The sequence below is a fragment of the Sturnira hondurensis genome, unplaced genomic scaffold, assembly GCF_014824575.4.
Source record: "Sturnira hondurensis isolate 20B ecotype Veracruz unplaced genomic scaffold, ASM1482457v3 Scaffold0014430, whole genome shotgun sequence".
NCBI lineage: Eukaryota > Metazoa > Chordata > Mammalia > Chiroptera > Phyllostomidae > Sturnira > Sturnira hondurensis.
The window spans coordinates 865,804-891,925 of record NW_028087061.1 but is presented as its reverse complement, the minus strand read 5'-3'; the positions used below and the strand labels follow the sequence as shown (position 1 = coordinate 891,925).

Genomic DNA, 26,122 nt, shown 5'->3' with positions numbered 1-26,122 from the left:
TTGATCCCTGGAAGCAAAACTAGCAAGTCATCCAGGGAAAGTCCTTGGCTCTCCCTGAGTCAGATGGACTCCTAGAGCCAGAGACTAGGGCTCCCCGACTAAACCTAGTTAGTGAATGCATCTCTGAGAAGGCCTGGGAGCAGGAGAAGTGGGCCCACCAGAGAGAAACTGGGCAATTGAAAAGCATAGCTCCTGCCCTGGCCAGGTGGCTCAATTGGTTGGAGCATTGTCTTGTATGCCAAAAGGTTGTGGATTTGATTCCTGGTCATAGCATGTGCTTAAGTTGCGGGTTCGATCCCCAGTCAAGGGGCGTATGGGAGGCAACTGATTGATATTTCTCTCTCACATGAACGTCTCTCTCTCCCTCTCCCTTCCCCTCTCTCTCTAAAATCAATAAAAACATACCCTTGGGTGAGGATTGAAAAAAAAGCATAGCCTATTACAAATGTCTCCTGCATCAAATGAGGAAACTGAGGTACAGAGAAGCTCAATGACTTCTTAAAGTCACAGACCTAGTAGGTGGAAGAATCCAGATTCAAACTCAGGCAGCTTGACTTTGTAGCCCATGAATTCAGTGTGATGGTTAATTTTACGTGTCAACTTGATTGGACCATGGAGTGCCCAGGTGTTGGGTTAAACATTCTGGGTATGTCCGGCCAGTGCTTCCAGATGAGATTAACATTTGAATCAATAAACTGAGTAAAACAGATTGCCCTTCCCCATATGGGCAGGCCTGTTAAAGGCATCAGTAGTAGATCAAAACGTTGAGCAAGAGAGAATGTGCTTTCTGCCTTATGGCCTTCCAGCTGTGACATCAGTCTCTTCTTTGTCAAACTGGAACTTCTACCACCGGCTCTCCTGGTCCTCAGGTCTTTGGAATGCAGATCTCAGGAGCCCTCAGCCTCTATAATTGCTTAAGTCAATTCCTTTCTTTAAAAAAAGTTTTTTTAAACAGTCTCCGTAGAGACGGTCAAAAATTGCCAGTGCTGACTATATTTTAAGTTGTCATGGTGGGGTATTGGGAAAAGTTTTCAATTAGCAATAATCGTGCCTTGGATAAACCTCATTGGCTATGATACTGCCCCTGCGCAAAGCTTGCATAAGTCACTTCCTTATAATAAATCTCTCTTATATACATGTAGTAAATATAAATACATAAATCTTATATGTATAGTTATAGACACTTTATAATATTTTTATCTATTTATCTATCTACCTATCTATGGAGAACTCTTACTAATACATTTAGCTATAAGACAATTCTTCAAAGCTGTATGCATAGATATGGAAGACGTCCATGACATATTTCTAAGTTAAAAATAGAATATACTATGTGTTGAGTCACCCCGTTTTATCTAACCATATATAAACCAAAAGCCTGAAGGGCTGTATACCAAAGTGTTAACAAAGGGTATTTCAGGGGGATGGTATTTGAGAGGACTTTTGTTTTCTCATTACTTGAATTTCTTCCCCCAGACAGATCAAGTATTTTTGAGAAAAACAATATTTCCATTTTTGAGAAGAAATTTAAAAGTCAGTAAAATCAAATTTCACACTAAGAAGGGTGTGAGCAGCAGGGAGATCAGCAAGTGCTTCAAGGACATGAGGCCATGGGATGTGGAATGGCGGTACTTTCTCCTCTCCTTTACTCTCCTCCCCATTGTACTCTTCATTTATTTATTTTTAGTTTGCTGAGAAGGTCTGGAGAGGGTATGCTTGGTTGCTTTTCTTTTCTCTTGGCTCTGAGAGTTTATCCATGCCAAGTAGACTGACCAAAAGTAGCTAAGAAAATCAACTTGAGAGCCAGAAGGAATGTTAGAGAGGGTCTAGTTCAGAGATTAAAAATTTTTTTTCAAAGAAAAAAAAATTTTCTTTGGAAAACCGAGTCCAAATGAGGGAGGAGAACAAGTAGAAACCAGAATTCTTGCTCTGAGAACATGGTTTGAAAGTCATTTACCTAATCTAACCTGATCATTTTGCAGAAGGGTCTAAGGTTTTCTGTTCTTGGTCAATTGAACCACACATTCTTGAATCTACACAGGTGACTTGGAGCACATCTTTTCTGGACATTCAGAGGCTGAGCAGCTTGTGAATTAGGCAACAGGGCAAGGTATCACTAGACAGGGTCTCTGTGTTCTGCCCAGGTGAGAAATGCCTCACTTACTTTTTCCTGGCAGCTCAAGGCTTGCTTTCTTTCTTCTTTTCTTTTCTTTCTTCTTTTTTTAAAGGATTATTGAAATTGGCATCCATTCCCCACAGGGGCCCAGGGTAATATAGAGTTCTCTGCTCCTAAAAGTGGAATTAGGGTCAAGGGACACAAGAAAGAAGAGGTGGGAAAGCAGCTCAATGGCAAGGCTAGGGGCTCAGAGTATTAGGGTTGGGATTAAGTTTGAAATCTAGGATTAAATTTTACAGATAACACTAGGATTAGGATTAATACAGAGGCCAGAGGCTGGATTAGATGTTGGGGATAATACTACATTAAAATGAACTATAATGACAAAAGGGTGTGAACTGGGATTTAGAGTTGTGGGATAAAGCTAGAATCAGAGTTGGAGGACCGTCTGCTCTCTCTCAGTTCTCTATGAGCTCTGTGAGCCCTCTTTTTTGGTTATATCTTCCATGGTTAAAGTCTTTGGACTCAGTATTACCAAGAAAGCAACCCTTGTGAACCCCTGTCCCTGAGTCACATCTGGCTTTTTCCCATACAACCTCAGTTACTACTTCAAGGGCTCTGGCTGCTGAAGCATTTATATTTTCTTTTACTAGATCCCCCTGAGCATGTACATGGCTCCTTTTGGGCCATTGGTGATTGCAAACTACCTCTAAGAGTCACACCACAGGTTTATCTGGAATGCAATCCACACTAGAAAGTAGTCAAGACAATTATGACAAAAGCACTTCAGCCAATTGCCCCACACTTTGGTCCCCCAATTTGATGATGCCTTGACAATTTATGGCCTCTCTGAGCTTTTGGCCAAATAAATAGGCATGTTATAGGAATTGGTTCAAAGGCTCTTCATATAGAAACCTTGGGAACTAAGAGTGGAGAGTGAGCCAGCTACGAGCATCGTAAGAGGAAGCAGATGATCACTGGGTCTCATCGCACACAACTACATTGTGGTAAAAAAGCTCACGGTGAGTTTCAGTTTTCTAGAGAAGTGGGTGGTGATGGAGACATTTCCTCAGGATAGTCTGATTAGGATGCCAATGTGAGAGGGAGGAGGGAGAGATCAATCAGCCATACCTCCTTGGCAAGATCCCGAGACACCAAAGGGCTAGACATCAGGGAGGGTTAGACTAGCTTTACTGACGTCGCTTTCAAAGGGGCAGCAAACCAGTGTTACCTGAGGACCTACTGTGTGCCAGGCACCACAAAAGGCCTTTCAAATGCTTGATTGCATTCAAAATATCCCAAATAATGCTCACATACATTCTTGTTGTTAAAAAACAAACATATCTATCTGTAGCACCAATAGTATAAAAGCAGAAGTCATTACCATCCTACTCCCACCCTTTCTAATTCTTCAGTTCAGTGGGTTTTTCTCCAGACTTTTGTTATGAGTTTGTACATATTATACACATGCTTCAAAACCAGTTTGTTTTGTATGGCTTTTCAAAATAATTAGTGGTGTTGCACAACACGTATACTTCTATAACTTTCATTCTCTGCTTAACTATGTACCTTAGAGATCTTTCCATGACAATACTTATAGTTATAAAGTTGACCCTTGAATAACAGAGAGGTTAGGGGCACCTAGTTGCCCCCATGCAGTTGAAAATCCACATATACATAACTTTTGACTCTCCCCAAATCTTAACTACCAATAGCCTTACCAATAACATAAACCATTGATTAACAAATTATTGTGCCATTTTATTAATTTATTGTGCCAAGTTTGTAGAATGTCTTAGCAAATATGCCCTGGGCATTGTATACATAGCAGTGAAAAAAAAACAAACATGATCGTGCCCTGACCTGTGTGGCTCAGTTGGTTGGGCATTGTCCTTCCATTCAAAGTGTCACTGGTTTGATTCCCTGTCAGGGCACATGCCTGGGTTGCAGGCTTGACCTGATTGATGTTTCTCTCTCACATCAATGTTTCTTGGGCTCTCCTTCTCCCTCCCTTCTCTCTCTAAAAATAAATACATAAAATCATTAAAAAACCCAGGCATGATCTTTGGAGAGGAGATACACAAATAAATACTTAATTATAAACTGGGAGATGCTACAAAGGAGAAGGGTGTCAGAAGATAAACATGGGGAAGCATAATTTTAATTGTGGCTGGTGGGGGGGGTGGTCAGTTAAGACCTCTTTGACGGAGTGTCATTCAAATTTAGGCTTGAAATAGTTCAAGTAGAACTTAGTTTGTTGGAGAATTCTTGACTGTACCCATTGTTCTTTTGCTTTGAATTTCAGGCTGCTATTTATTCCTTTTTTTTTGGTGGTAGACACTTTTTAGAGTCTTTCCCAAGAACACAACTGAGCTTCTTTGAGAACTATAGGCTACAAGATGGGTCTCTGGCAGTCATATGTACATTACAAAACAAAGAGCCTTGACAACATTCTCCTCCACAGGCTAAAGGTGACTATACCTAGAATAGACAATCTGACATAAGCTAGACCAATTGGGATTCATAGATATGAGTTAATCCCTGTTGGGTCTTGGAGTGAGGCTAGGTATGCTTGGACAGTCATGTTCTACAATGCTCCCAGAGAAGCAGGGCAAACAAGTCTGCAAAAAAGCAAGAAGCAGCTCTGTAGAGTGAGTAGAGGTGTTAGAATATCTGACCACAGAGAAAGATAATGAAGGAATAGCTACTTGTTCCCTGTTATTTTAGATCCTTGTTGTAGAACTTCATGAGATCTTGTTGCTCTCTATGCCCCTGGGTTCTATAAGATTATTTGTCAATAATTTTTTTTGCACAAAGAAGTTTCAGTGGGTTTCTGTTACTTGCAGAAAAAAAAAGTAGATTTTCTCAGATTTGCTCTGCTGCTCAGCAAGCATAGCTTGAGTTTGCTTCAATTTGATAGAGATTTGGGGACTCCACAAGTCCACAGAGAATAAACAAACAGAATGACATACATAGAAATAGCAGCATTTGGTAATAAAAGTAATCTAGGTAATACCCCCTGAGCCTCTTGTATCCCCACTGGGTTGGAGGTCCATTGCAGCTATTTCTAAGAGCCAGTCCTTTTGGAGCTAGGTTTTGTGAGAAGAGACCAACATCAATTTCCTTGTCCTACAATGGAGATTATGTGGACAGATGGAGGGACCAATTCTGTGTCCTGTCAGAGTATGGAAGACACTGAAGAAGTAACATGTGCTTAACATAGGAGTGTGCTGGGCAAATGAGAGGAAGGGCAGTTGGGCAGAGAATAGGAGAGACAAGGCCTTAGGAAATACAGGATATTCCACAAATGCTTAAGTTGAACAGATTGCAAATCAACAGACAGACAAGCAGCTTTTAAGATAACAATCACATTCTATATTAAAATTTCCTTTTGGTTTTAGGGTTTCCTTTTCCATATAGAAAAGAAAATCAAAATGCAATAGTCTACTTAATCTGTTTGTTAAACTCATTCGCCATAAGTTTTCCACAAATGTGGCAATGTTATGTCAATTTAATTGAAGATTTAAGGGCAATGAGAGCTAGGTGTGCTGTATGGTTTGATTCCAATGGACTTCTGAAATACTTATAGAATTTGTTAAAGTCTACAAAATCGAAACTAAATATTACACAAAATAAATTAGCACTCACATTTTGGGGGGTGGTTTGGCTTTAAATGGCTTTACTTAAATGGCAATGATTCTGCAATCTTTGTCTTCATCATCAATATTATCTTTAAGAAAAGGCCAAGCTAAATGTAATCCTTGCTCTTTAGAAGCTAAAGGAAGCAACATCAATGTAAGAAGTCCACAGAACATGCACAAATACAACAGTATATACAGAAATGAAATATCTTTATTAAAATTAATCTGGTGTCTCCACCGGGTCTGGGATACACAGCAGCTACTTCTAAAAGCCAGGAAGCCTTCTTTCCTGGAAGTATCACGTCCTTAGAAATTCACCCATAAGGGCCTCAGCTGTGGGTCAACTCTTCAGGAGGTCTGGTGGAAGTTTCCTCCCTGTTGAAATTAGTCACCAACAATAGCCTTCTGGGTACATTTGACTAGAGCTCAGAATGAGTTCAGAACCCAGGACACTGAGAGCTAAAGGGCTCATTTTTCTACTGGCTCAAACGTCTTGGGTCACTCATAAATTTCCATCACTGATTCGGTCTTAGCTCCCTCCCCTTCAAAATCGAAACACGTCCACTCTAGGAGGAGGAGAGGTTCTCCTAGCCTAGGTATGGGGAGTGGACTTATGTCTCTGAGGCTTGCGGGGGGCCGGGTACCGAGAAGGGAGGATGGGCAAAGAACCTGACTCTACTCTCTCGCGCCCCCCCATTGTTGGGGCGGACCATTTCCCTTAAAGTCCATTACTGCCAAGAGGAGACCAGCTCTTCGGGTGGAACTGGAAGAGTGGGTCGGGTGCTGGGGGTACTGGGAAGAAAGAAAGATTTCCAGGAGATTGGCAGTTTGTTGAGAAATACTGCCCGGTATCACCTAGGAGCGAGAGCAGCGGGTTCGGAGATCTCTCGGGCAGATGAAACCCCAGGAGTCTCTGAAGGACCAAGGCACACTTCCGGGTTTGGAAGCGCTCCTTGCAGCCCTCCCGGTACCCCGTTTCGGGGTCTCTGAGCGCATGCGCAACACTATCGCCGCTCCGGGACCGGCCCAACTTACCCCAAGCGACTAATCTGCTCTTCTCCCTCCCACTTGGGGTATACCATTCACGCTTGTGGGGGACGGGGACGCTAGGCGCCCCAAAGTACTCAAACCAGCTTCCCCGCTTCAAATGTGGGGTGGAGGAGTAAGTTTGCCTCGGATGTCCCAAGAATACGAAAGCCTCAGAGGCCCGTCGCCAGTGACAGCCTGCTGCTCTTGGTATGCTCACAGATCCATACTCTTCCTCTGAGGCACTGAACAAAGTGGCACGCCCGGATCCCAGCTGATCAGCTGCTGGGCTTTGGCTGCGGCTCCCCTGGGCGAGACCATTGTGATTCCTTGGGAGGGGTGCGTGAGGAGGGGTGGGGGCGGAGCGGCCATTGTCCGGTCAGCGCAGCCTCCGGGGGGAGGGAGAGCGAGCGGGGCCTGGAGCTTCACTGCGGCCGCTGCTACGCCAGAGCCGGCGGGGGGCTCAGGTCCTTCCCAGCGCCGCTGCACGGGACATCGCTCTGGCTGGGAACGGCGGTGGGAGCTGCCGAGGGCACCCGGTCTTCCCCCTCCCCTCCCTCTCCGCCCCTTGGTCCTAGGTTCAGCCGCACGCCCCTCCTCCTCAGCTCCCCTCCTCTCCGAGCCTCTCCCGGCCCCCCGTCTGCGCTGGCCTAGTGGTGTGACCCGCCTCCAGCTGACCGGCCTGGAATCCCGGCTGGGAGCCCCGGACTGCGCCCGCCCGCGCGCCCGCTCCCTCCCCCTCCCCCCGCCCCAAGCCCCCCGCGGTCGTCGCCGCCGCCGCCTCCGCCTCCTTCGAGCGGGGCCCAGGCCCAGCCGCCGCCACCGCTGCCGCCGCTGAGCTTCGCCGCCTCCGCCGCCGAGCACCATGGGAGACGCCGGGAGCGAGCGCAGCAAAGCGCCGAGCCTGCCGCCTCGCTGTCCCTGCGGCTTCTGGGGGTAAGTGCCCGACCGGGTGGGGGCTGGGGCCGGGGGCGCGGGCGCAGAGGCTTCCTAGGCGGGCCTCCGGGCCAGGGGAGGCCCGAACCCTGAAGGCTGGGCCCAAGCCGGGCCTACGTGGAGGAGGCAAGGGCCGAGTCCTGGGGAGGGGTGCCGGGTGGGGACTTGGAGTGGTCAGAGAAGGCGCTGCCCGGGGTGCAGTGCCACCCTCTGGGACTTGCCTGCTCGAGGCTTGGACCAACCGGGGCTGCCCGGGGCCCTGGTGAGGGGGCCTGGGCAGCGGGGAAGGATGAAGGGCGGTGTTGGCACCTCCAGTTGAACTGGAGTTCCTTCTTTCTTTGGCATGTGGAGGCCAGCCCTTCATCTCCCTCTTCCCCTTCTTGGTTTGAGTCGGTGCCCAGGCACCAGGAGGGTATTTCCTCTGACTTTTTCACCTCCGCTCCTCCCTTTCCCCCAGAGACTTGCATCATCACTTCCTAAATTATATCCCAGTGCCCCATTTGCTTTTAGGAAACTTCGCACGTCACCCATTTTTAAAAATCGAGAACAGAATCCAGGCTGAGATAAAGTTTTAGGACTGTTGAGGTCTCACTTTTATTTGAAACACGTTTTAGAAGATCTGAAAAATTTCCTTGTCAAAAAACCTCAAGTCAGCCTGGCTTGGGAAGAGAGAACCAATTTGCTTAATTGGCTCAAATTCCCTTCTCTCTACATTTTTTTTTTAGTGACAGAAATATTTGAATTGGCCACCTACGTTATTAGTTGGCTACTCTGTGTTAGAATGGAAAAGTATGAGGTGGGAAATAAACTTTCCCACCTACAGTTTAACTTGGAATACTTGAGTTTTATAGATTGACATCCCTCTTACTTAACAGGTGTTTCCACAGCGCCTGATTCTATTGTAGGGAAGCTGGAGACTTTGAAGGCCAATTTTTGTGATTGAGACCTTTTTTTTTGTTTTATTTTCCAAAGACTCGGTATATTTGGAGGTGCATAGAAACAGTAAGGAAGTGGTTTCTAGTGAGAACATCTTGGGAAGATGTATTAAAGTTATTTTATATTTCTTATGGAAGTGGTTTCTAGTGAGAACATCTTGGGAAGATGTATTAAAGTTATTTTATATTTCTTATCTTTTTGAACCTCCTAATAGTTAAGGTGATTTTGGGAGTGCAGAGAAAGATTGGGAAGGTTAGGAAGTATATCTTAATGTAGATGACTGTGGAATTTGTCAAATCCAAGGGTTATGATGAAGAAATAGTGTGTCATTTTTCATCTTTCTGCCTTTCATGAAAAATTTCTTAGTTGGAATGACATTAGTAAAAAAGTTTTGACATTACCAAAAGTTCTGAGGATGTAAAAATATTTCAGGTTTTATAGTTTTTCCTTCTTTTTTGACTTGAAAATAATAATTGGGTTTTGCTAAGTGCAATCTTGGACAGTCTAACTCCCACAAGAATCTTATGAAATCTTATCTATTTATTTATAGATGGGGAAATAGGCGGAGAGAGGGTGGATAACTCACCCCTTACATAGGAGGAGTTTGGAATTGATCTGGAGAACTCTTTAGCGTGCTTAATACTATCATGTTTATGACATCAGTCTGCAGCCGTGGAAAAATCTGGTGTCACAAGCCTCAGATTGTAATTTGTTATAAGAAGACATGTGGCTCAAAGAAAGTAGCTGCTAATGCCTAGGATGCATTAGAAGTCTGTTTCCTGGCAACATGTGTATGTTCTTGGGACGATTATCATGAGTGGAACTCTGATTGAAAGACATATCAAGGCTTAGAAATTAAGGAATTGGAGTAGCCTTTTCCCTATAGCTAGCAGAATTCTGAGTAATGCCAAGAGTTTGGTAGTGGCAGAGAGTGATAGACTGATGCCATACTTGGCTTATAAGCAACTAAGGTTGCCTTTTTTGATACTTTCAGTATGACACATTTATGAACTGCAATTTACCTAATAGTAGTGACCACAAAAGTAGTATTTTTATAGTGAAAACTTTTTTAAAGTACTTTTTAAAATATGTAATGTTTTAACCTTTCCTTTAAAGGTGTTTGTGGGCACCTGTGTAGTTTGCATTTTATACCAAAGTATAATGAAATTGCTACCTAGTTTTCATCGTATCTTAACTGACTGAACATGTTTCCTTTATTGCATGCATGGCATTCATATTATGTTCATTAAGCAAACTTAGAATGTATTAAAACATTTTTTAGTGCCTCTGATAACAATGGTGGGTAGATAAAGGGGCACTGGCCCCATTCCCTGGGAGCAGGTAGCATAGAGAAGTAAAGTGATGGTTACAATAAAATGTGTTAGGACTGGTACAGGTTATGATGGGAGGTAGAGGAAGGTAGCCTGGAAGAGGTGACACCAGCCTACCTGTAGGAGAGAGTGGAAATAGGGAGAAGAGTGTTTCAGGCAGAGAGAATAGCATGGGGGAAAGCCTGGATCTGAGAGAGAGCACTGGAGTTGCAGAATTGAAATTTCATTGGGTGTGATTGATAGATTGTGAAAGGGGGATTGCCTAGAGATGAGGCTTAGGTGGTGAGAGCAATTGGTAACACAGGGCCCCAGAGATAATGCCTAGGACTTTGGTCTTCATCCTGGGGAGCGATAAAGAACCTTGAATGGGTAGTGATGTGATTTCCTTTAATGAGAGAGGTTATTGGATCGTCTTGAGAGTGGCCTGGATTTGTGGGTGTGATTGTGTGAGTCTGTTTGAATATGGTATATTATGTTTGTTTTTGGGGTGTTGCCAGAGGTAACAGAAGTCTTGTCAAGAGGAATAATATAGGCCAGTGGTGATAGTGGCCTGCACTTGCATGTGGCCAGGGAGAATGGAGAAAAATAGACAGATGTGAAAGCCATTCAGGAGGTATCTTTGCCTTTTCCCTTCATGAAAATGAAGGTGAGTCTTAAAAATTTTAGTTAGTGCGTTGCACTCTGTGGAAGTTGTAAGTCTGTAAAGTCAGTTAGCCAGGGCATACATGCAGTCCTTTGCAGAAGAGCCTCTCAAGCAGAATGTTCTGGTACCAGCAGACTAAAGGCATTTCCTTTAGGATTGCTCTTTTCTCCAGTGACTTAGGCTTAAGGACTGGCTGTCCAGCGTTGTCTAGTCAGGACACCAACATTGCAGTTTGGTTAAATAGAAGAGCTTTGAGGTCTTTTTGTGGGGACACAATTAGAAAAGAGAATGCCAAGAGGGGCATACCTGTATGTTGCAAATGTGTTAGTGCTTAGAACATAAAGTTTTTAGTTTTGCTCCCTCTTGGTTTATACTGTGTAATTGTGTGCAGGTAATTTTTGAACTGTTTAGTAGGGAGACCATCTTTCCATTGGGAAACTTTGCTACCTTGGAAATTGTTGAAGATTCCCCTGCTTTTAAAGCTTGGAAGTTGTTTGTTTAATATAACAGTGTTTTTAGGTTAATGACCATAAACAGTTTTTTTTCCTCTGAGATAGGGATTTGAAACTTTTAATGAAGTATGAGCATTTTCTCGCTTATTTTAGGTGATCAGTAATCATGCAAAATACATACTAATTTATAATTGTCAAATATGAAATGAAATAGTCAATTAGTAGATTTTTCTTTAGTTGAAGTATATACACTTACTGAAGAGCACACAAATGTATGTAACTATACAGATATGAGTGCCTAGTTGAAGCTGCACTTGAAATTGATTAGACATTTAAAATGTACTGAGGCATGTGGATTTTTCAGAGATTTCCAAAAGTTGTTGAAAATGCAAACCTAGAATATTATAAAAAAGACAGGAAGAAGACTATGGCAGTAAGAATATACTGAATGTATTATTGGATACATTAATAGAAAGGGTAATTAAGTAGGTTGGGGAAAGATGGACTTCTTCCTCATTTTACTTATTAAGTATAAAAATCCAATTACTAGTATTAATATCTTGCTTTTATAACTGAAGACAGTCACTATCATAATGTAATTTTATGAAAACTTTGGGAAATAACGTTTGTCCATACATAGGTTTAGGGTAGATAAATGTTCAGTTTGATATTTAGGGAATAGTGGAGTATTTAAATAAGGGATTTATTGTGTAGCCCATTTATTGTTTTGCTAGAGGAGCTTTTTAAAAAATTTTCCTAATGAATCATGTTATAAAAGAAATATTAAGCTGATCTATATTTTGTTTTTTTTTAAAGATTTTATTTATTTATCTTCAGAGGGGAAGGGAAGGAGAGAGGGAGAGAATATCAATGTATGGTTGCCTCTTGTGTATCCCCTGCTGGGAACTGGCCTGCAACCCAGGCATGTGCCCTGACTGGGAATCGAACTGTGATCTTCTGGGTCACAGGCCCGCACTCAATCCACTGAGCTACACCAGCCAGGGCTAAACTGATCTATATTTTGGTGTAAAGGCTGATGTTGCAACCACCTGAGCCACCCTGTCAGGGTTAAATCAGTATATATTCATTAGGGAAATAGATTTTATTGGTATTTCACTTTTGTGATCTATTCTGTTGAAGCATTTTCCTTACCAACTAGGTCTGCTAGATAGATAATAGATGTGCTGTTTTAAATAAAATGGGATTATGCATAGATCAGGATTTATAAAATAAATTATATTCCTGAAATGGTTGCTAGTACAAAGTTGATCAGACATATAACATGTTTTATTCCATCTTACGTTTGAGAATTACAAGATAATTGAGTTACCTTAAGTAGAATCTACATACATATATCTGTATACCTGTTTTCTTTTTCTGCCCGAGGCCACCCCCCCCCCCCCCCCCCCCCCCCCCCCCCCCGCCCAAGCCTAGTCTTTGGGAATCGATTAGATCTCTTTTTCTGTTTTCTGTCACTTTGTGAGTCATCTGGCCATTGTGCTTGGGTCCTGGCAGTGTGTGGCCCTCACACTCAGTTTGATTCTTCAGTCTGTCTACCAGTTGGAACATGTTTCCACACTTCAACCAGCTTAACCTGGGCTTTCAGGTTCATGTGAGCACAGAATGAATCACTAGTTAATCAGTAGAATGTTCAGTCCAGCGATGTCACTAATTATCTTTGATTATAAAACCTCCTTAAGTATTCTTTTAAAAACAAAGCAACTTGTTTGTGTAGTTTTTTCTTGCATCTTTGAGTGTTGTGTGCACCTGAAGATACAACATGATTTAAGTGAAGTATTCACTGTCAATAATAAGTTTATCTTGCCCTGTTTCCTGATTACATTTGGGGTGTCCAGACAATAGGAACTTTGCCCCTTTAATGTGATGGAACACAAGAGATAATTTTTTTTAAAGGAAAATATAGTCTTTGATTACGTTGGTTTGAGGCAGTAGCTATTTAGAGTTATATCCAGTTAACATACAGGACATATGGCTCATCTGGTAGTGTCCTCTTCTCCCTCATCATCCTTCTCCTTTCCAACCAAGGAAGAGGAGAACCCAATACTTTCAAGTCATACAGAAAAGTTTTTTTTAAAAAATATTCTATTTATTTATCTTTAGTGGGGAAGGGAAGGAGAGAGGGAGAGAAATATCAATGTATGGTTGCCTCTGCCGAGGACACACAATGTAGCGTGTGTCCCCTGCTGGGAACTGGCCTGCAACCCAGGCATGTGCCCTGACTGGGAATCGAACCGCGATCCTATGGTTCGCAGGCCTGTGCTCAATCCACTGAGCTACACCAGCCAGGGCCATACAGAAAAGTTTTGACTAAAAATTTTTTATAGTCCTTGATGTATAAAAGTTAACACTGGTTTTCACAAAATAACTTTTTCCTAGCTGGAAAAATAAGAGTGACTGGGAATTCTTTGAAATGAATACAGTCCTTAAAAAAAAACCCAGTGTATTAAATATTACTGAGAATAGAGTGATAATTAATATAATTTGGATTTTTAAATTAAGTTACAAGCAGGTTGTATCTGTGTAAAGTGATGGAAAGTTTTGAAATCCTATAATAATCATAGTTTAAGATTGAGGTTCAGAATTATTTTTTATTTTTGAGAAAGGTCTCTCAACAAAGCCATATATAGGAAGTGATTGGTCACAACTCAACACTTTAATACTTTTAAATGAAGCACTTAAAAAGATCAAAATTCAGCCTATTTGCATGTTGTAGGCCTTTGTGTTGTAGTAATTCGCAAAAGAGGACCTTCACTCCAACCGGGTGGATGACATGTCACTCACTTCTACTAGGGCAGCAATTTTCAACTTTTTTCATCTCATGGCACACATAAACTAATTACTAAAATTCTATGGCACACCTAAAAGTATATTTTTTGTTAATGTGACAAAAAATGTAATTTTGATTCATTAACATTGGATGGCTATCGTTGTGTTTGCTGTTGTCATTTTTTAATTTTACAGTGTAAGGGAAAAGAGGTTAGTGTCCTTATCTAAGGAGTTGGGTACTGCGTGTTTTAAACGTTCTTGTGATACATGGGCTCAAAATCGCTGAACTAGGGACTTTGAGAAACAGCTTGATTCTGTTCTGGGTCCCTATATATCAAGATTATGTTGCTGAATGAGCTATTTGGTTATAAGGAAGAAACTTCCTGTTAAATGCAGAAGAGAGGTTAAACAACTTCATTTGAAATGTTTAATAATCACACTATAAGACCCTATTCTAGAATTGTGGTAGCCACTAGCCACATGTAGCAATTTAAAATCATACTAATTAAAATTAAAAATTCTGTTCTACTAGCGACATTTTAAGTACTCACTAGCTCAAGAACTGGTGACTACTGGATTGAGGAACACAGGTATAGAAAGAACACTTCATTCTCCCAGAATGTTCAGCACTGTTTTAGAATGTTCACCAGATAGGCAGCCAGGATACTTGAGGCTATTACTTTTTTTCTTCCTAGTTTTATTGAGATATAAAGACGTACAATCTTCTGTTCTTGTGAGTTCTCCACATCCCTGTTTTCACATACTCTGAGAAGGAGGGATTTTCTAAGTTAACTCTTGAGTTTCTTTCCAGCTCTAACATACTGTTGATATTTTATATCTGTTGGGGGAAGTAGTGCTATTATTAATCTGGATTTCTGGGAAGTGCCCGTGTGATTAGTTTTGGGAACTAAAATTTCAGTACAAGTTAATCTATAATTTGAACAGTGTTTTCATATTAGCTTTTGAGTCAGTTGTCTTTGTTCTTTTCTTCGCCCTATTAAACTGGCAGTGTCAGGTCTGTATAGGAAGGTGTTGGACTAATAGAGAATCATATTTTTCTTGTGACTTTTGTAGAAGAGTAATATTTGTTTTTACAAATGTAAATTTCATATGACAGTTTTTGATATGTGATTAGGGAAAAGTCCATTGAATTTTCTGATAAATTCAAGGCCTTTATTTACAGTGGAAGGTGGAGTGTATTGGAATATCCAGCAGCGGTGGGCAAAATCACACCGATCTGTGATGTACCAGGCTTGAGGGAATAGTACAAGATGAATGAAAATGCAATGTCATCCCTGAGGTTAGTGGTCAGAGCTGGAAACAGTGTTGGACAGCTGAGGTTGTGGCTTCAGCTGTTAACTAGAGGCAGGAAGAATGTAGTAGGAAGAAGATGCAGTACTAGCTAACTGCAACTGTTCATTCAACTGTAACAGATGTCCTGTATCATAGGCAGGTGTGGTTTTTGTATCAGGGCAGAAGAATTCCTGGCAGAGGTCATTGATGCAGCTTGCTGGCTTGGCTGGGAGAGGACAGATCACACCACTGTATTTTGTGTTTCTAGTTTGTGGACAGGCTCTGTTTAGCCTGATTGCTGCCTCATCATTAATGATCTGGCAAACAGTAAAGTTGGTAATGTACTTGGGACCTTTTGGGGAACGCCTTTCTCATTTCTTTATGCTAAAGTGGAGTGGTATTGTAGTAAAAGTTGTTGATGTTTTATCTACTTCTTATATGCTGCTATGTTGAAGTCATTTGTATGAAATAATTATCTCTCAGCCACATTTCCTGAAAGAAGTATCTGACCACTCAGAAGTATCACAAATACTCCTGTTGCATTTAGGTTCTTGGGCCAGGCATTAGATTTTCTGTTACATGCTCGCATTGGTAGCATTCCTGAAAACCACATGAGGTTTCTGTAGCTTATAGTACCTAACTGGAAGAGGCGGGGGGCAAAAATTCGGAGACTACAGATTCGGTGGAAGACTACTAATCACATCTATGTGTTCAAAGTCTCTGCCATTTTCAGGTCATCATTTTTCAATTTTCAACCCATTCTAGGGTGTTTTATATGGATGGATATGCTGACAAAGTTATCTTCTGAAAGAATATTTTTTGACATGAATAAGATACTCAGTAAATTGAATAATACACTCATTCTTAAACTGCCCATAAATGTGTTAAACCAACAACAAATTAAAAAAATAAGCTTGAGGTTTGGGAGAAGGTGTGTATTTCAATATGAATTGTTTCTAGATTTATGCTTTCTTGGTGTCTGTCTTGGGGAGGCATGGATGGGATTCTTAATTATTTTCTTCAGAATGCCACGGAAATCCAGAGCACCAGGTTTTTCAAGTCTTTGTCTGCATGTGAAGCTTTGCATATAGTATCTACGAAATCTCCACAGTGTATGGCTTTACACAGTTTTATCTAGTTTGCTTTTCCCTTTTAACATAACAAGAGTTGTGCTACTCACCTTGAAAAGTAAAGGGGTGTTCTTGGATGTTGATCCACAAAAAGGACTTGCTAAGGAAAATTGGGTTTATTCTTTTGTTGATTGGCGGTGCATATTCATTAATCTCTGAGGCCTGTATTTGGTCTTTCTATGGATAGGTCTGCCTGTTATCCGTATTGTAAACTACCCCCACCACCGCCACTGTCAGCCTGGCCACCCAGTGCTGTAGCACTTTTAAGATGTGTTCAAACTGTGTGTTTTATTTGTGAGGCAGATTCTCTTTTCTTCAGTGCACATTGGGCAGGATTGTAGTCAGGGAATGGTTGCTTTAATGATAAAGATATCTTGAGTGAAAGTGTGAAGTATTGCATGACGTATAATAGAGTCTCTTTAGGGGTTTATGATTTCAATAGTATCAATATAGATTAATTTAGAAAATGATAGCCTCAGTAAAACCTGTCCTGTGGAAGTATATGTCCCAAAAGACTGCATGTTACTACCTTTTGTTTTGAACTATCTAGTGACTAGACACTCTACTTCCATAGTTGAAAGTCCCCTCTGTTTACCTGAATAACATTTAGAAGATACCTTAGATGCATTGTGTGTGTTTTTGGTTGGAGCTAGGGACAGGAAGAATGGACATGTTGGTTTTGTGTTTAAACTTGGGTGCAGAAGAGTCACTAGACAGATCTGTATTATACCAGATTTGGAAGTGAGTTGGAAGAGCTAAGGACACAGGGTGGTCAGGGGGAAGACTGTAGTATGAGTGGGATGAGGATGGGAAAATGTGGATGGAAAATGCTTTGTGGTCATCTGCTCCCAGTCAAAATGTGAGAGGTGGCTGCATCATTACAGTCTGCACCATTACATTCACATTCGCTAATGTTCACATTAGCAAAATTAATGTGAACAGGTGGTGGGTGAGTTAATAAAGCATTCTGTCTTGAGATGTATTGTAGAATGTGAGTGCAGTAGAGTCTTTCAGGGAAATTTTAAAGATAATAGGATAAGAGCTGTGGTGCAATTCCAAACTGAAGTTCAGTGGACATGACAGCCGCTTTCAGCAAAATTGGTGTTCCAACTGTTAGAACCCCATGGGCTTGCTCTTCTGCTAAGCCCAAAGGCACCTTCTCAGTCAGGTAAAAGATGGTGTTTAATGGTGTCTCTTTGTAGCAGGCCATGGAGGCTCAATACATCGTCTTTTATTGGGATTGCCACAGATTCATTCTTTGGGATTAATTTTTTTGTCTACCTTTCCAACCCCTATCTTCTGGTTTACTTGTTGGAAAAACACTCTCACAAGCCTTTTTCTTTTAAAGGATTTTGCAATTAATACATACGGGGGAGGTTGCATGAAATCTTAAAGTATTTATTAATAGTGCTACCTGGGAAATAAGACCTTTTTCATTTGCTGAGAAGCTAATGAAGGGCCCCTCTCATCAAACCCAAACTCGTCCAAGAAATGCCTTCAAGGACGAAGGGCATGTTGATCTTTGGAAAACCAGCTGTGCTCAGTGGGTAGGCATGGGCTTCAGAATCAAAGTCCTGGGTTTAAAACCTGATGTTATGCCCTGGCTGGTGTAGCTCAGTAGATTGAGTGCAGGCCTATGAACCAGAGGATCGCAGTTTGATTCCCAGTCAGGGCACATGCTTGGGTTGCAGGCCAGTTCCCAGCAGGGGACACGAGAGGCAACCATACATTGGTATTTCTCTCTTTCCCTCCTTCCCTTCCCCTCTAAAGATAAGTAAATAAAATCTTAAAAAAAAAAAAGAAAACCTGATGTTATAACTTTAAGACTTTGGGCAGTTTACCTCTCTGCCTCTTTATCTTCAAAAATGAGTTGTTTGGAGGTTCAGTGAGATCTAATGCCTGTCAAGCTTTTGGCACAGTGCCTCACCATGGTAATTACATTTATTAAGGGCTAACTTCTCAGCCTGGAATGAAGGAGTATTGGTGGCAGATTAATAGATGCAGACAATCTTGCCTCAACTGGGCAGTTCGCATTTATGGTACTCTCCAGACCAGTGCTACCTAGTTAGTTGATGAAGTTCCTGGCTAGCCTTTGGGCGTTTTGGCTATTTTCTGGAGCTAGTCCCTAGTTCAGCAGGTGGTAAGCACTCTGTCATTTCTTGAGCTCTGCTAGGAATGATATATCCTGCTCCGGCTTTTGCCCTAAGAAAGCTGGATGGGGAGGCAGACTAATAAACTGACAAAACATCATGAGAAAAGAAGTGCTATGGGAGATCATCACGGAGTACTGTGAGAGCACTGACAGGGCATCTTACCTGGACTTGGGAGTGCAGGACGGCCAGGAGGGTTTCTCTGGGAAGGTGGTTATGAAAGATAAACAGGGCTTAACTATGTGACAGTGGTGAGGAAGGGCTTTCCAGGCAGAGGGAACAGCTTGTGCAAATGCAGAGAGGAGTGAGAGAGCATTGCTGAGTTCAGCAAATTGTTACTCTAACTCAGTATGTTAGTTACAGTGTATGGCATGAGGGAAGATGAAGCTGGGGAGACGGACAGGGACCAACAATGAATATGATTGCCACGCTATTGAATTGGATTTTATCCTGGAAAAAGTTGGGACCACTTAACGATTTTAAGTGTGGTTCGCAGATGCTTATGTTTTAAAAAATTTACTTTGGCAGCAGTACGGAGGAGAATTGGAGGGTGGAAGCACAGTCCAGGTAGAATGTAGACACCTTTTTGGGCCATGGATCCTTTTGGCAATTTGATGAAGCCCATGGATCCCTTCTCAGAATAATGTATAACATAAAATGCCTGTGAACACAGGAAACCAATAGATCTAAACTCATTTCTTTCTATCCATGGACTATGGGGGCTATGGTCCCTAGATCAAGCAACCCTGAGTGAATGCTATGTAAGGAGAACTGAGAATGAATGTAGGCTAAATGTAGGGTATTTTAGTCCGTTTGGGCTGCTATAACAAAATACACTGGGTAGCTTATAAACACAGAAATTTATTTCTCACAGTTATGGAGTCCAAGATCATGGCACCAGCAGATTTGGTGTCTGATGAGAGCCTCCTTCCTCACTGATGCTGTCTTTTCACTGTGACCTCACATACTGGAAGGGATAAAGGACCTCTCTCCAGCTTCTTTTTTTGAGGGCACTAAGCCCCATTCATGAGGGTAGAGCCCGCATGATCTAATCACCTCTCAAGGTCACATCTTCAAACACCATCACATTGGGCATTAGGATTTAACATATGAATTTTGGAATGATGGTGGTGGGGCGGGGGCACAAGCATTTCAGTCCCTAGCTCTGGGGCAGTGAGGACTGAAGAGGAGGGCTTGAGTATAAGAGCAGAGAGAGATTGGATGAAGGATGAAGTGGAGGAGGTAGAGAGGAGAAGAGAGGCAGTAACATTTCCAACATGGGCAACTGTGTGAAAGATGGTATCATTTGTTCCTAAGTCCAGAGTGAAATTGTAGAAGCAGCCACTAATGCCATCTGTCAGTGGTGTGCAGAGTTTCGTTTGGTAGATGAGAGTTTATACTTTGGAAATTTTTAAGTTGAAGTGTGACTCTGTCTAGAAGATGAGTGGGTTGTGGGGAAGAGATGACTAATTTTAGATAGGTTGAGTATATATTTTTGTGAATTAGATAGCATGTTGATGTATTTTATATTGTATCCCTTTTAAAGTTTTTTATTAAAGTCTGACACACATAGTGAAAAATGCATAAATCTTCAGAGTATAGCAAAATGAATTTTCACAAAGTGAATATACCCAAGTAACCAGCACCTGTATTAAGAAGTAGCTTTCCAAGCCCGTGACAAACCCTCCTCCTCTCCTTTTCCAGTCACTGCCCTCCTCAAGGGTGATACTGTCTAACACCGTATTTTACCTTACATTTTTTCTTAGTTATTTTTTCCACTTTTTAATTGAGATGTAATTAGTTTACTGCACACATTTCAAGTGTATACTTTAATGCATTGAAAAATATTTTATTTTTTAGAGCACTATTATATTCACAGCAAAATTGAATAGGAGGTACAGAAAGTTCTTCTATATTCTTGTCCTCCCTGCCCCCCACACAAACAGCTTCCCTCACTATCAGCATTCCCCATCAGAATGGTTCATTTGTTACTGTCAATGAATCTGCATCGACACATAGCTATCACTCAGAGTCCATAGTTTAAAATAGGGTTCACTCTTGGTGTTGTATATTCTATGGGTTTTGACAAATGTATGACATGTATCTACCATTATAGTATTATACAGATGGGTTCACTGTCCTAAAAAACTAGGTTGTGGGGGCAAACTCCTTGGCTCATGTGGTTTATGCCATTTCATTCATGATTATGGGTCATATGTGTGAGTATAAGAAGGCAGGATATAGTCCACACATGGTGCGATTGAGAGTTAAGGTCAGATTGCATTTTTTAGGTACAGTATTATGAAAATGCTATTTTGTGCATGTTATTTCCTATAAGCAGTATTTAGCTATATGACTGCTATATTATGACTTTAAGGAACTTTAAGTATTTGAATTATGTGATCAAAGAGTTATGTCATTAGAATTTATAGTTGAACTCTTATGAAAGTACCATTATATACCATTGTGTTACTGGTAGATATGTTAATATTAAGTATGTTAATGGTAAATATACACAAAGATATATTTTAAATTTGTTTGAAATTACATTGATACAGTTTAATAGTCTTAAGTATGATGGCAACTTGCTGGGTTCCCCACCATTCTATTTAAAATATATATATTTTATTGATTATGCTATTACGGTTGTCCTATTTCCCCCCCTTCACTCCCCTCCACCCTGCACACTCTCTCCCACCCACATTATCCCCCCTTTAGTTCATGTTTATGTGTCGTAAGTTCTTTAGCTTCTACATTTCCCATACTATTCTTGCCTTCCCCGTATTTTCTACCTATCATTTATGCTACTTATTCTCTGTATCTTTTCCTCCTCTTTCCTCCCACTCCCCTGTTGCTAAGCCTCCATGTGATCTCCATTTCTGTGGTTCTGTTCCTTGCTTAGTTTGTTTCTGTTTTTGTTTTAGGTGTGGTTGTTAATAATTGTGAGTTTGCTATCATTTTACTATACATGCTTTTTACCTTCTTTTTCTTAGATAAGTTCCTTTAATATTTCATATAATAGGGGCTTGGTGATGATGAACTCCTTGAACTTGACCTTATCTGGGAAGCAGTTTATCTACCCTTCCATTCTAAATGAAAGCTTTGCTGGATAGAGTAATTTTGGATGTATGTCCTTGCCTTTCATGACGTGGAATACTTCTTTCCAGTCCCTTCTTGACTGTAAAGTCTTTTTTAAGAAATTAGCTGACAGTCTGATGGGAAGTCCTTTGTAGATGACTGTCTCCTCGTCTCTTGCTGCTTCTAGGATTCTCTCCTTCATTTTAGTGTTGGCTAATGTAATTATGATGTGCCTAGGTGTGTTCCTACCTTATTTGGGACTCTCTGAGCTTCCTGGACTTCCTGGAAGTCTGTTTCCTTTGCCAGATTGGGGAAATTCTTCTTTATTATTTGTTCAAATAAGTTTTCCACTTGTTGCTGTTCCTCTCCCCCTTCTGGTACCCCTATAATTTGGATATTGGAACATTTAAAGGTGTCCTGGAGGTTCTTAAGCCTCTCCTTATTTTTTAAAATTCTTGTTTCTTCATTCTTTTGTTTGGTTGCTTCTTTCTTCCTTCTGGTCCACTCCATTGATTTGAGTCCCAGTTTTCTTCCCATCACTATTTGTTCCCTGTACATTTTCCTTCATTTCACTTAGCGTAGCCTTCATTTTTTCATCTAATTTGCAAGCAAATTCCACCAATTCTGTGAGCATCCTGATCACCAGTGCTTTGAACTGTGCATCTGATAGGTTGGCTCTTTGTTGCTTAGTTGTATTTGCTGTGAAGCTTTGGATCTGTTCTTTTGTTTGGGCCATTTCTTTCTTTCTTTTTTTTTTTTGTCTTGTCGGGCCTGTTACTTATGAGGGCGCGCAGCCTTAGGTGTTCACCAGGGTGGGGCAACCCAGTGCTGGGCTGTGATGTTGAATGTGGGGACCGGGTCTGAGAGGGAACAATGGCGCTTCCTCCACTCCTTGCCGGATTTCAGTCCCTTCTGCCGCTGCCCACAAGCAAATTGGGCCCTTCTGGTGCTGGTTCTCCGGGTGGGTGGGCTTGTGTATGTTCTAGGATTCTGTCGGTCTCTCCAGTGAACTCTCCTGTGAGGCTGGGAGTCTCTCCCTGCACCTCAAGCCCCACAGGTGTTTTCAGTTGATGTTTTGAGGCCTTATTTCCCTGGGCTGGGACCCTGGGTTGAGTGGTCTGTCTCGCTCCCCAGGTTCTCCTGGTTTATCTGCCCGTGAATGTGGGACTGCTTCCGGATCAGCCAGCCTCCTTGCGCCGCCATGCCCCACTTCATAATCGCTGCCTCGCTGGGTCTGCTTGCTGGAGGTCTGCCAGCTGCTGCCTGTGCGCCCAGTGTCTGCCTGCTGCCGTCTTGTTTGCCTGGGGTTTGTCAGCTGATGCCTTGTGAGCCCGGTGCCACCAACTTTTTTTTTTTTTTTTGCTGGGACCCCTCTGCCCAGCTGCCTGACTCTGCCCTTCCTACCTGTGTGGATGTGTGTATTTTAACTCTTTGGTTGTTGGACTTTTGTACAGTTCATTTTTCTGTCAGTTCTGGTTGTTATTTTGTTTCTAAATCGTTGTCCTTATTTTGGTTGTGTGAGGAGGCACAGTGTCAACTTGCTGTTGATTCAGGCCAGGAAGGTGAGATTGAAGCTATTTTGACTTCCTGCTGGATCTGTCTACTTGACTTCCTCGTCTGCAGACAAGGATAGCGAGCTGTATTTTAACCCAGAAAGATTAGAAAGTTGGAACTTGGGCTCATGGCTCAGATAGAATTAGATGTGTCTTTGAAGTGCTGCTGATCTTATTTTAGCTACAACCTTGGGATTGTCTATAGTTTTGAAAGGTATTGAAAATTTTTGGATATGACAATACTACATCATTGAATGTGGAAAGTAAATTTCAATTGCTTGTTCTTCATAATTTTTTCTGCTTTTTATAATATTGAGATAATTCACATACTATAAAGCTCATTTTAATGTGTACAATATAGTGATTTTTAGCATATTGAAAAAAATTGTGCAACCATTACTACCACCTAATTCTAGAAACTTCACCTCAAAAAGAAATCCTCTACCCATTTGCAGTCATTCCACATTTCTCTAGCTCTTTGGCAACCACAAATCTTTCTGTTTTTATTGATTTGCTAATTCTGAACATTTCACATAAATAGAATCATAAAATACATATATGGCCTTTGTGTCTGACTTTTCACCTAGAATAATGTTTTCAAGGTTTATCCATGTTGTAGCATACATTATTATTTTATTGTCTGTTATGGCTGAATATGTTCTGTTGTATGGATGTACCATATTTTGGTTATCAACTGATCAGCTGATGGATGTTTGGGTTGTTCCTATTTTGGGGGTGTTAATAATACTGTGAACATTTGTATAAAAGTTTTTGTTTGAATAAGTATTTTTCAATTCTGTTGGATAGGTATCTAGGAAGGGAATTGCTGGGTCTTATGGTAACTGTATTTAACTTTTTGAGTAAACTGCCAGACTGTTTTCCAGGGCAGTGGTATGTTTTACGTTCCCACCAGTGATGTACGGGAGTTCCAGCTTTCTCAACATCCTTGTCAGCCCTTGTTATTATTCATCTTTTTTATTATAGCCATCCTAGCAGATGTGAAGTGGTATCTCTTGTAGTTTAGATTTGCATTTGCCAGTGATTAATGATGTTGGGCATCTTTTCATGTGCCTATTGGCCATTTGTTTATCTTTGGGGAAATGGTTATTCAAATCCTGTGCCCTTTTTAGAATTGGGTTATATGTCTTTTTGTTGTGGAATTGTAATTCTTTTGCGTGTGTGTGTGTATGTGTGTGTGTAATTCTTTTTATGTATGTATTCAGGGTACAAATCATTAGGTATATGATTTGCAAATATTTTCTGCCATTCTGTGGGTTGTTTTTCATGTTTTTTGGGGGATAGTGTCCTTTGAAGTTCAAAAGTTTTTAATTTTGGTGAAGTCCAGTTTATCTTTTTCTTTTGGTCTCTTGTGCATGTCTGAGAAATTGTTGTCTTAAATCCAAAATTGTGAAGATGTACAACCCTTTTTTTTCCAGTTGTCTTACAGTTTTAGCTCTTCTCTTACGTTTAAATCTTCGTTCCATTTTCCGTTCATTTCCATATATGGTATGAGATAGTATTCAAACTTCATTCTTTTGTATATGGATGTCTGTTTCCACACCACTTGTTGATAAACTGTTCTTTCCCCAAAATTTTCTTGGCATTCTTTTTGAAAATCAGTTGAGCATAAATGCAAGTTTATTTCTGGACTCTCAGTTTTATTCCACTGATCTACAATGCCTATCTTTATGCCACTGTTTTGAATACTTACTTTATAGTACTGATAAGTTTTGAAATCAGGAAGTGTATGTCCTCCAACTTTGTTCTTTTGAAATCAAGATTGTTTTGGCTAATTTTGGTCTTTGTATTTCCATATGAGTTCTAGAATTAGCTTGTCATTTTCTGCAAAGAAGCTGGCTAGGAATTTGATAAGGGATTGCACTGCATTTGTAGGTTACTTGAGGAGTGTTTCCATGCTAACAATATTTATTTTTTCTATCCTTGAACATTGGGGTATCTTTCCAATTATCTATGTTTTTCACTCTCTTTCAACAGTATTTTATAGTTTTCAGTGTATATTTTGTACCTGTTTTGTTAAATTTATTGCTATTTTATTTGCTTTGATATTGTCATAAATGGAATTCTTTCTTAATTTTATTTTTCAGATTGGTCATTGATAGTGTATAGAAATACAATCGAGTTTTGTGTGTTGATCTTGTATGCTGTGGAACTTACTAGCTTCAATAGTTTTTTTTTAGTGAATTACTTAGAATTTTTTACATACAAGATCATGTCATTTGCAAATAGGGATAGTTTTACTTCTGTCTTTCCAATCTGAATTGTTGTTTCATTCTTTCTATACTTAGTTTGTTGAGTATTTTTCTTCCCCCATGAAATAGTGTTGGATTTGGTCAGTTGCTTTTTCTGTATGAATTAAGGTTGCCATGTGGTTTTTGTCCTTTAATCTATCAATATATGATTTGTTACTTTGGCTTGATTTTCTGCTAAACCAAACTTGTATTTCTGGGATAAGTCCCACTTGGTCTTTTAGTGTATATCCCTTTTTTCGTTGCTGGATTTGGTTTGCTAGTATTTTACTAAGAATTTTTTTTGTATCTATGTTTAGAATAGATTTTGGTCTCTGGGTTTTTTTGGTGATATTTTTGGTTTTGGTAGCAGAATAATAACTGGCCTCATAGGTTAAGCTGGGATATGTTCTTCCTTTTCCATTAAAAAAAAAAGTTTGTGAAGAACTTTTATTTGGTAGAACTCATCAGTGAAACCATCTGTGCCTGAGCTTTCTTTGTACACAGTTTTTCAGTTACTAATTCCCTATTTCTCTACCGTTTTTCTGTTTTTTATATTATTACTTTCTACTTACGACATCATTATTATTTCCCTCCTCTTGCTTGCTCTTTTTCTCATGTTTTAAGGTTAGAAGATTAGTTTGAGTCTGTCTGTCTGTCCTCCCTCCCTCCCTTCTGCCCTTCCTTCTTTTCTTTTTCTTTTTCTTTTTTTTAGAGGGGAAGGGAGTGAGAAAGAGAAATGGAAGAGGGTAATGATAGTCCCTATTCCAAAGAAGAGACTCTAGGTGAGCTTTAATTTTTTGA

The 26,122-nt window shown here is 40.8% G+C and overlaps 2 protein-coding genes and 1 non-coding gene across 4 annotated transcripts in view; 1 reads left to right on the top strand and 2 right to left on the bottom strand.

Moving 5' to 3' along the window:
• Window positions 1–955: 955 nt before the first annotated feature.
• Window positions 956–1,096, bottom strand: LOC118998992 (U4 spliceosomal RNA). The gene has a single exon (XR_005069010.1). It is a non-coding gene; the product is annotated as a U4 spliceosomal RNA (small nuclear RNA).
• Window positions 1,097–2,182: 1,086 nt separating this feature from the next.
• LOC118998980 (serine/arginine repetitive matrix protein 3-like) lies at window positions 2,183–7,650 on the bottom strand. The gene is made up of 2 exons (XM_037063322.1): window positions 7,014–7,650; window positions 2,183–2,289 (listed from the first exon to the last, which is right to left on the bottom strand). Exons 1-2 carry the CDS (start codon window positions 7,648–7,650, stop codon window positions 2,231–2,233), a joined length of 696 nt encoding a protein of 231 aa, XP_036919217.1. The 3' UTR covers window positions 2,183–2,230.
• Window positions 7,374–26,122, top strand: part of ZFAND3 (zinc finger AN1-type containing 3) — a 336,794-nt gene continuing 318,045 nt past the window's right edge. For both annotated transcript variants that reach the window (XM_037063265.1, XM_037063264.1), the window contains exon 1: window positions 7,374–7,719. In XM_037063265.1, the coding sequence (XP_036919160.1) occupies window positions 7,649–7,719 (71 nt within the window). In that variant the 5' untranslated portion in view covers window positions 7,374–7,648. The remainder of the gene's footprint in view (window positions 7,720–26,122) is intronic.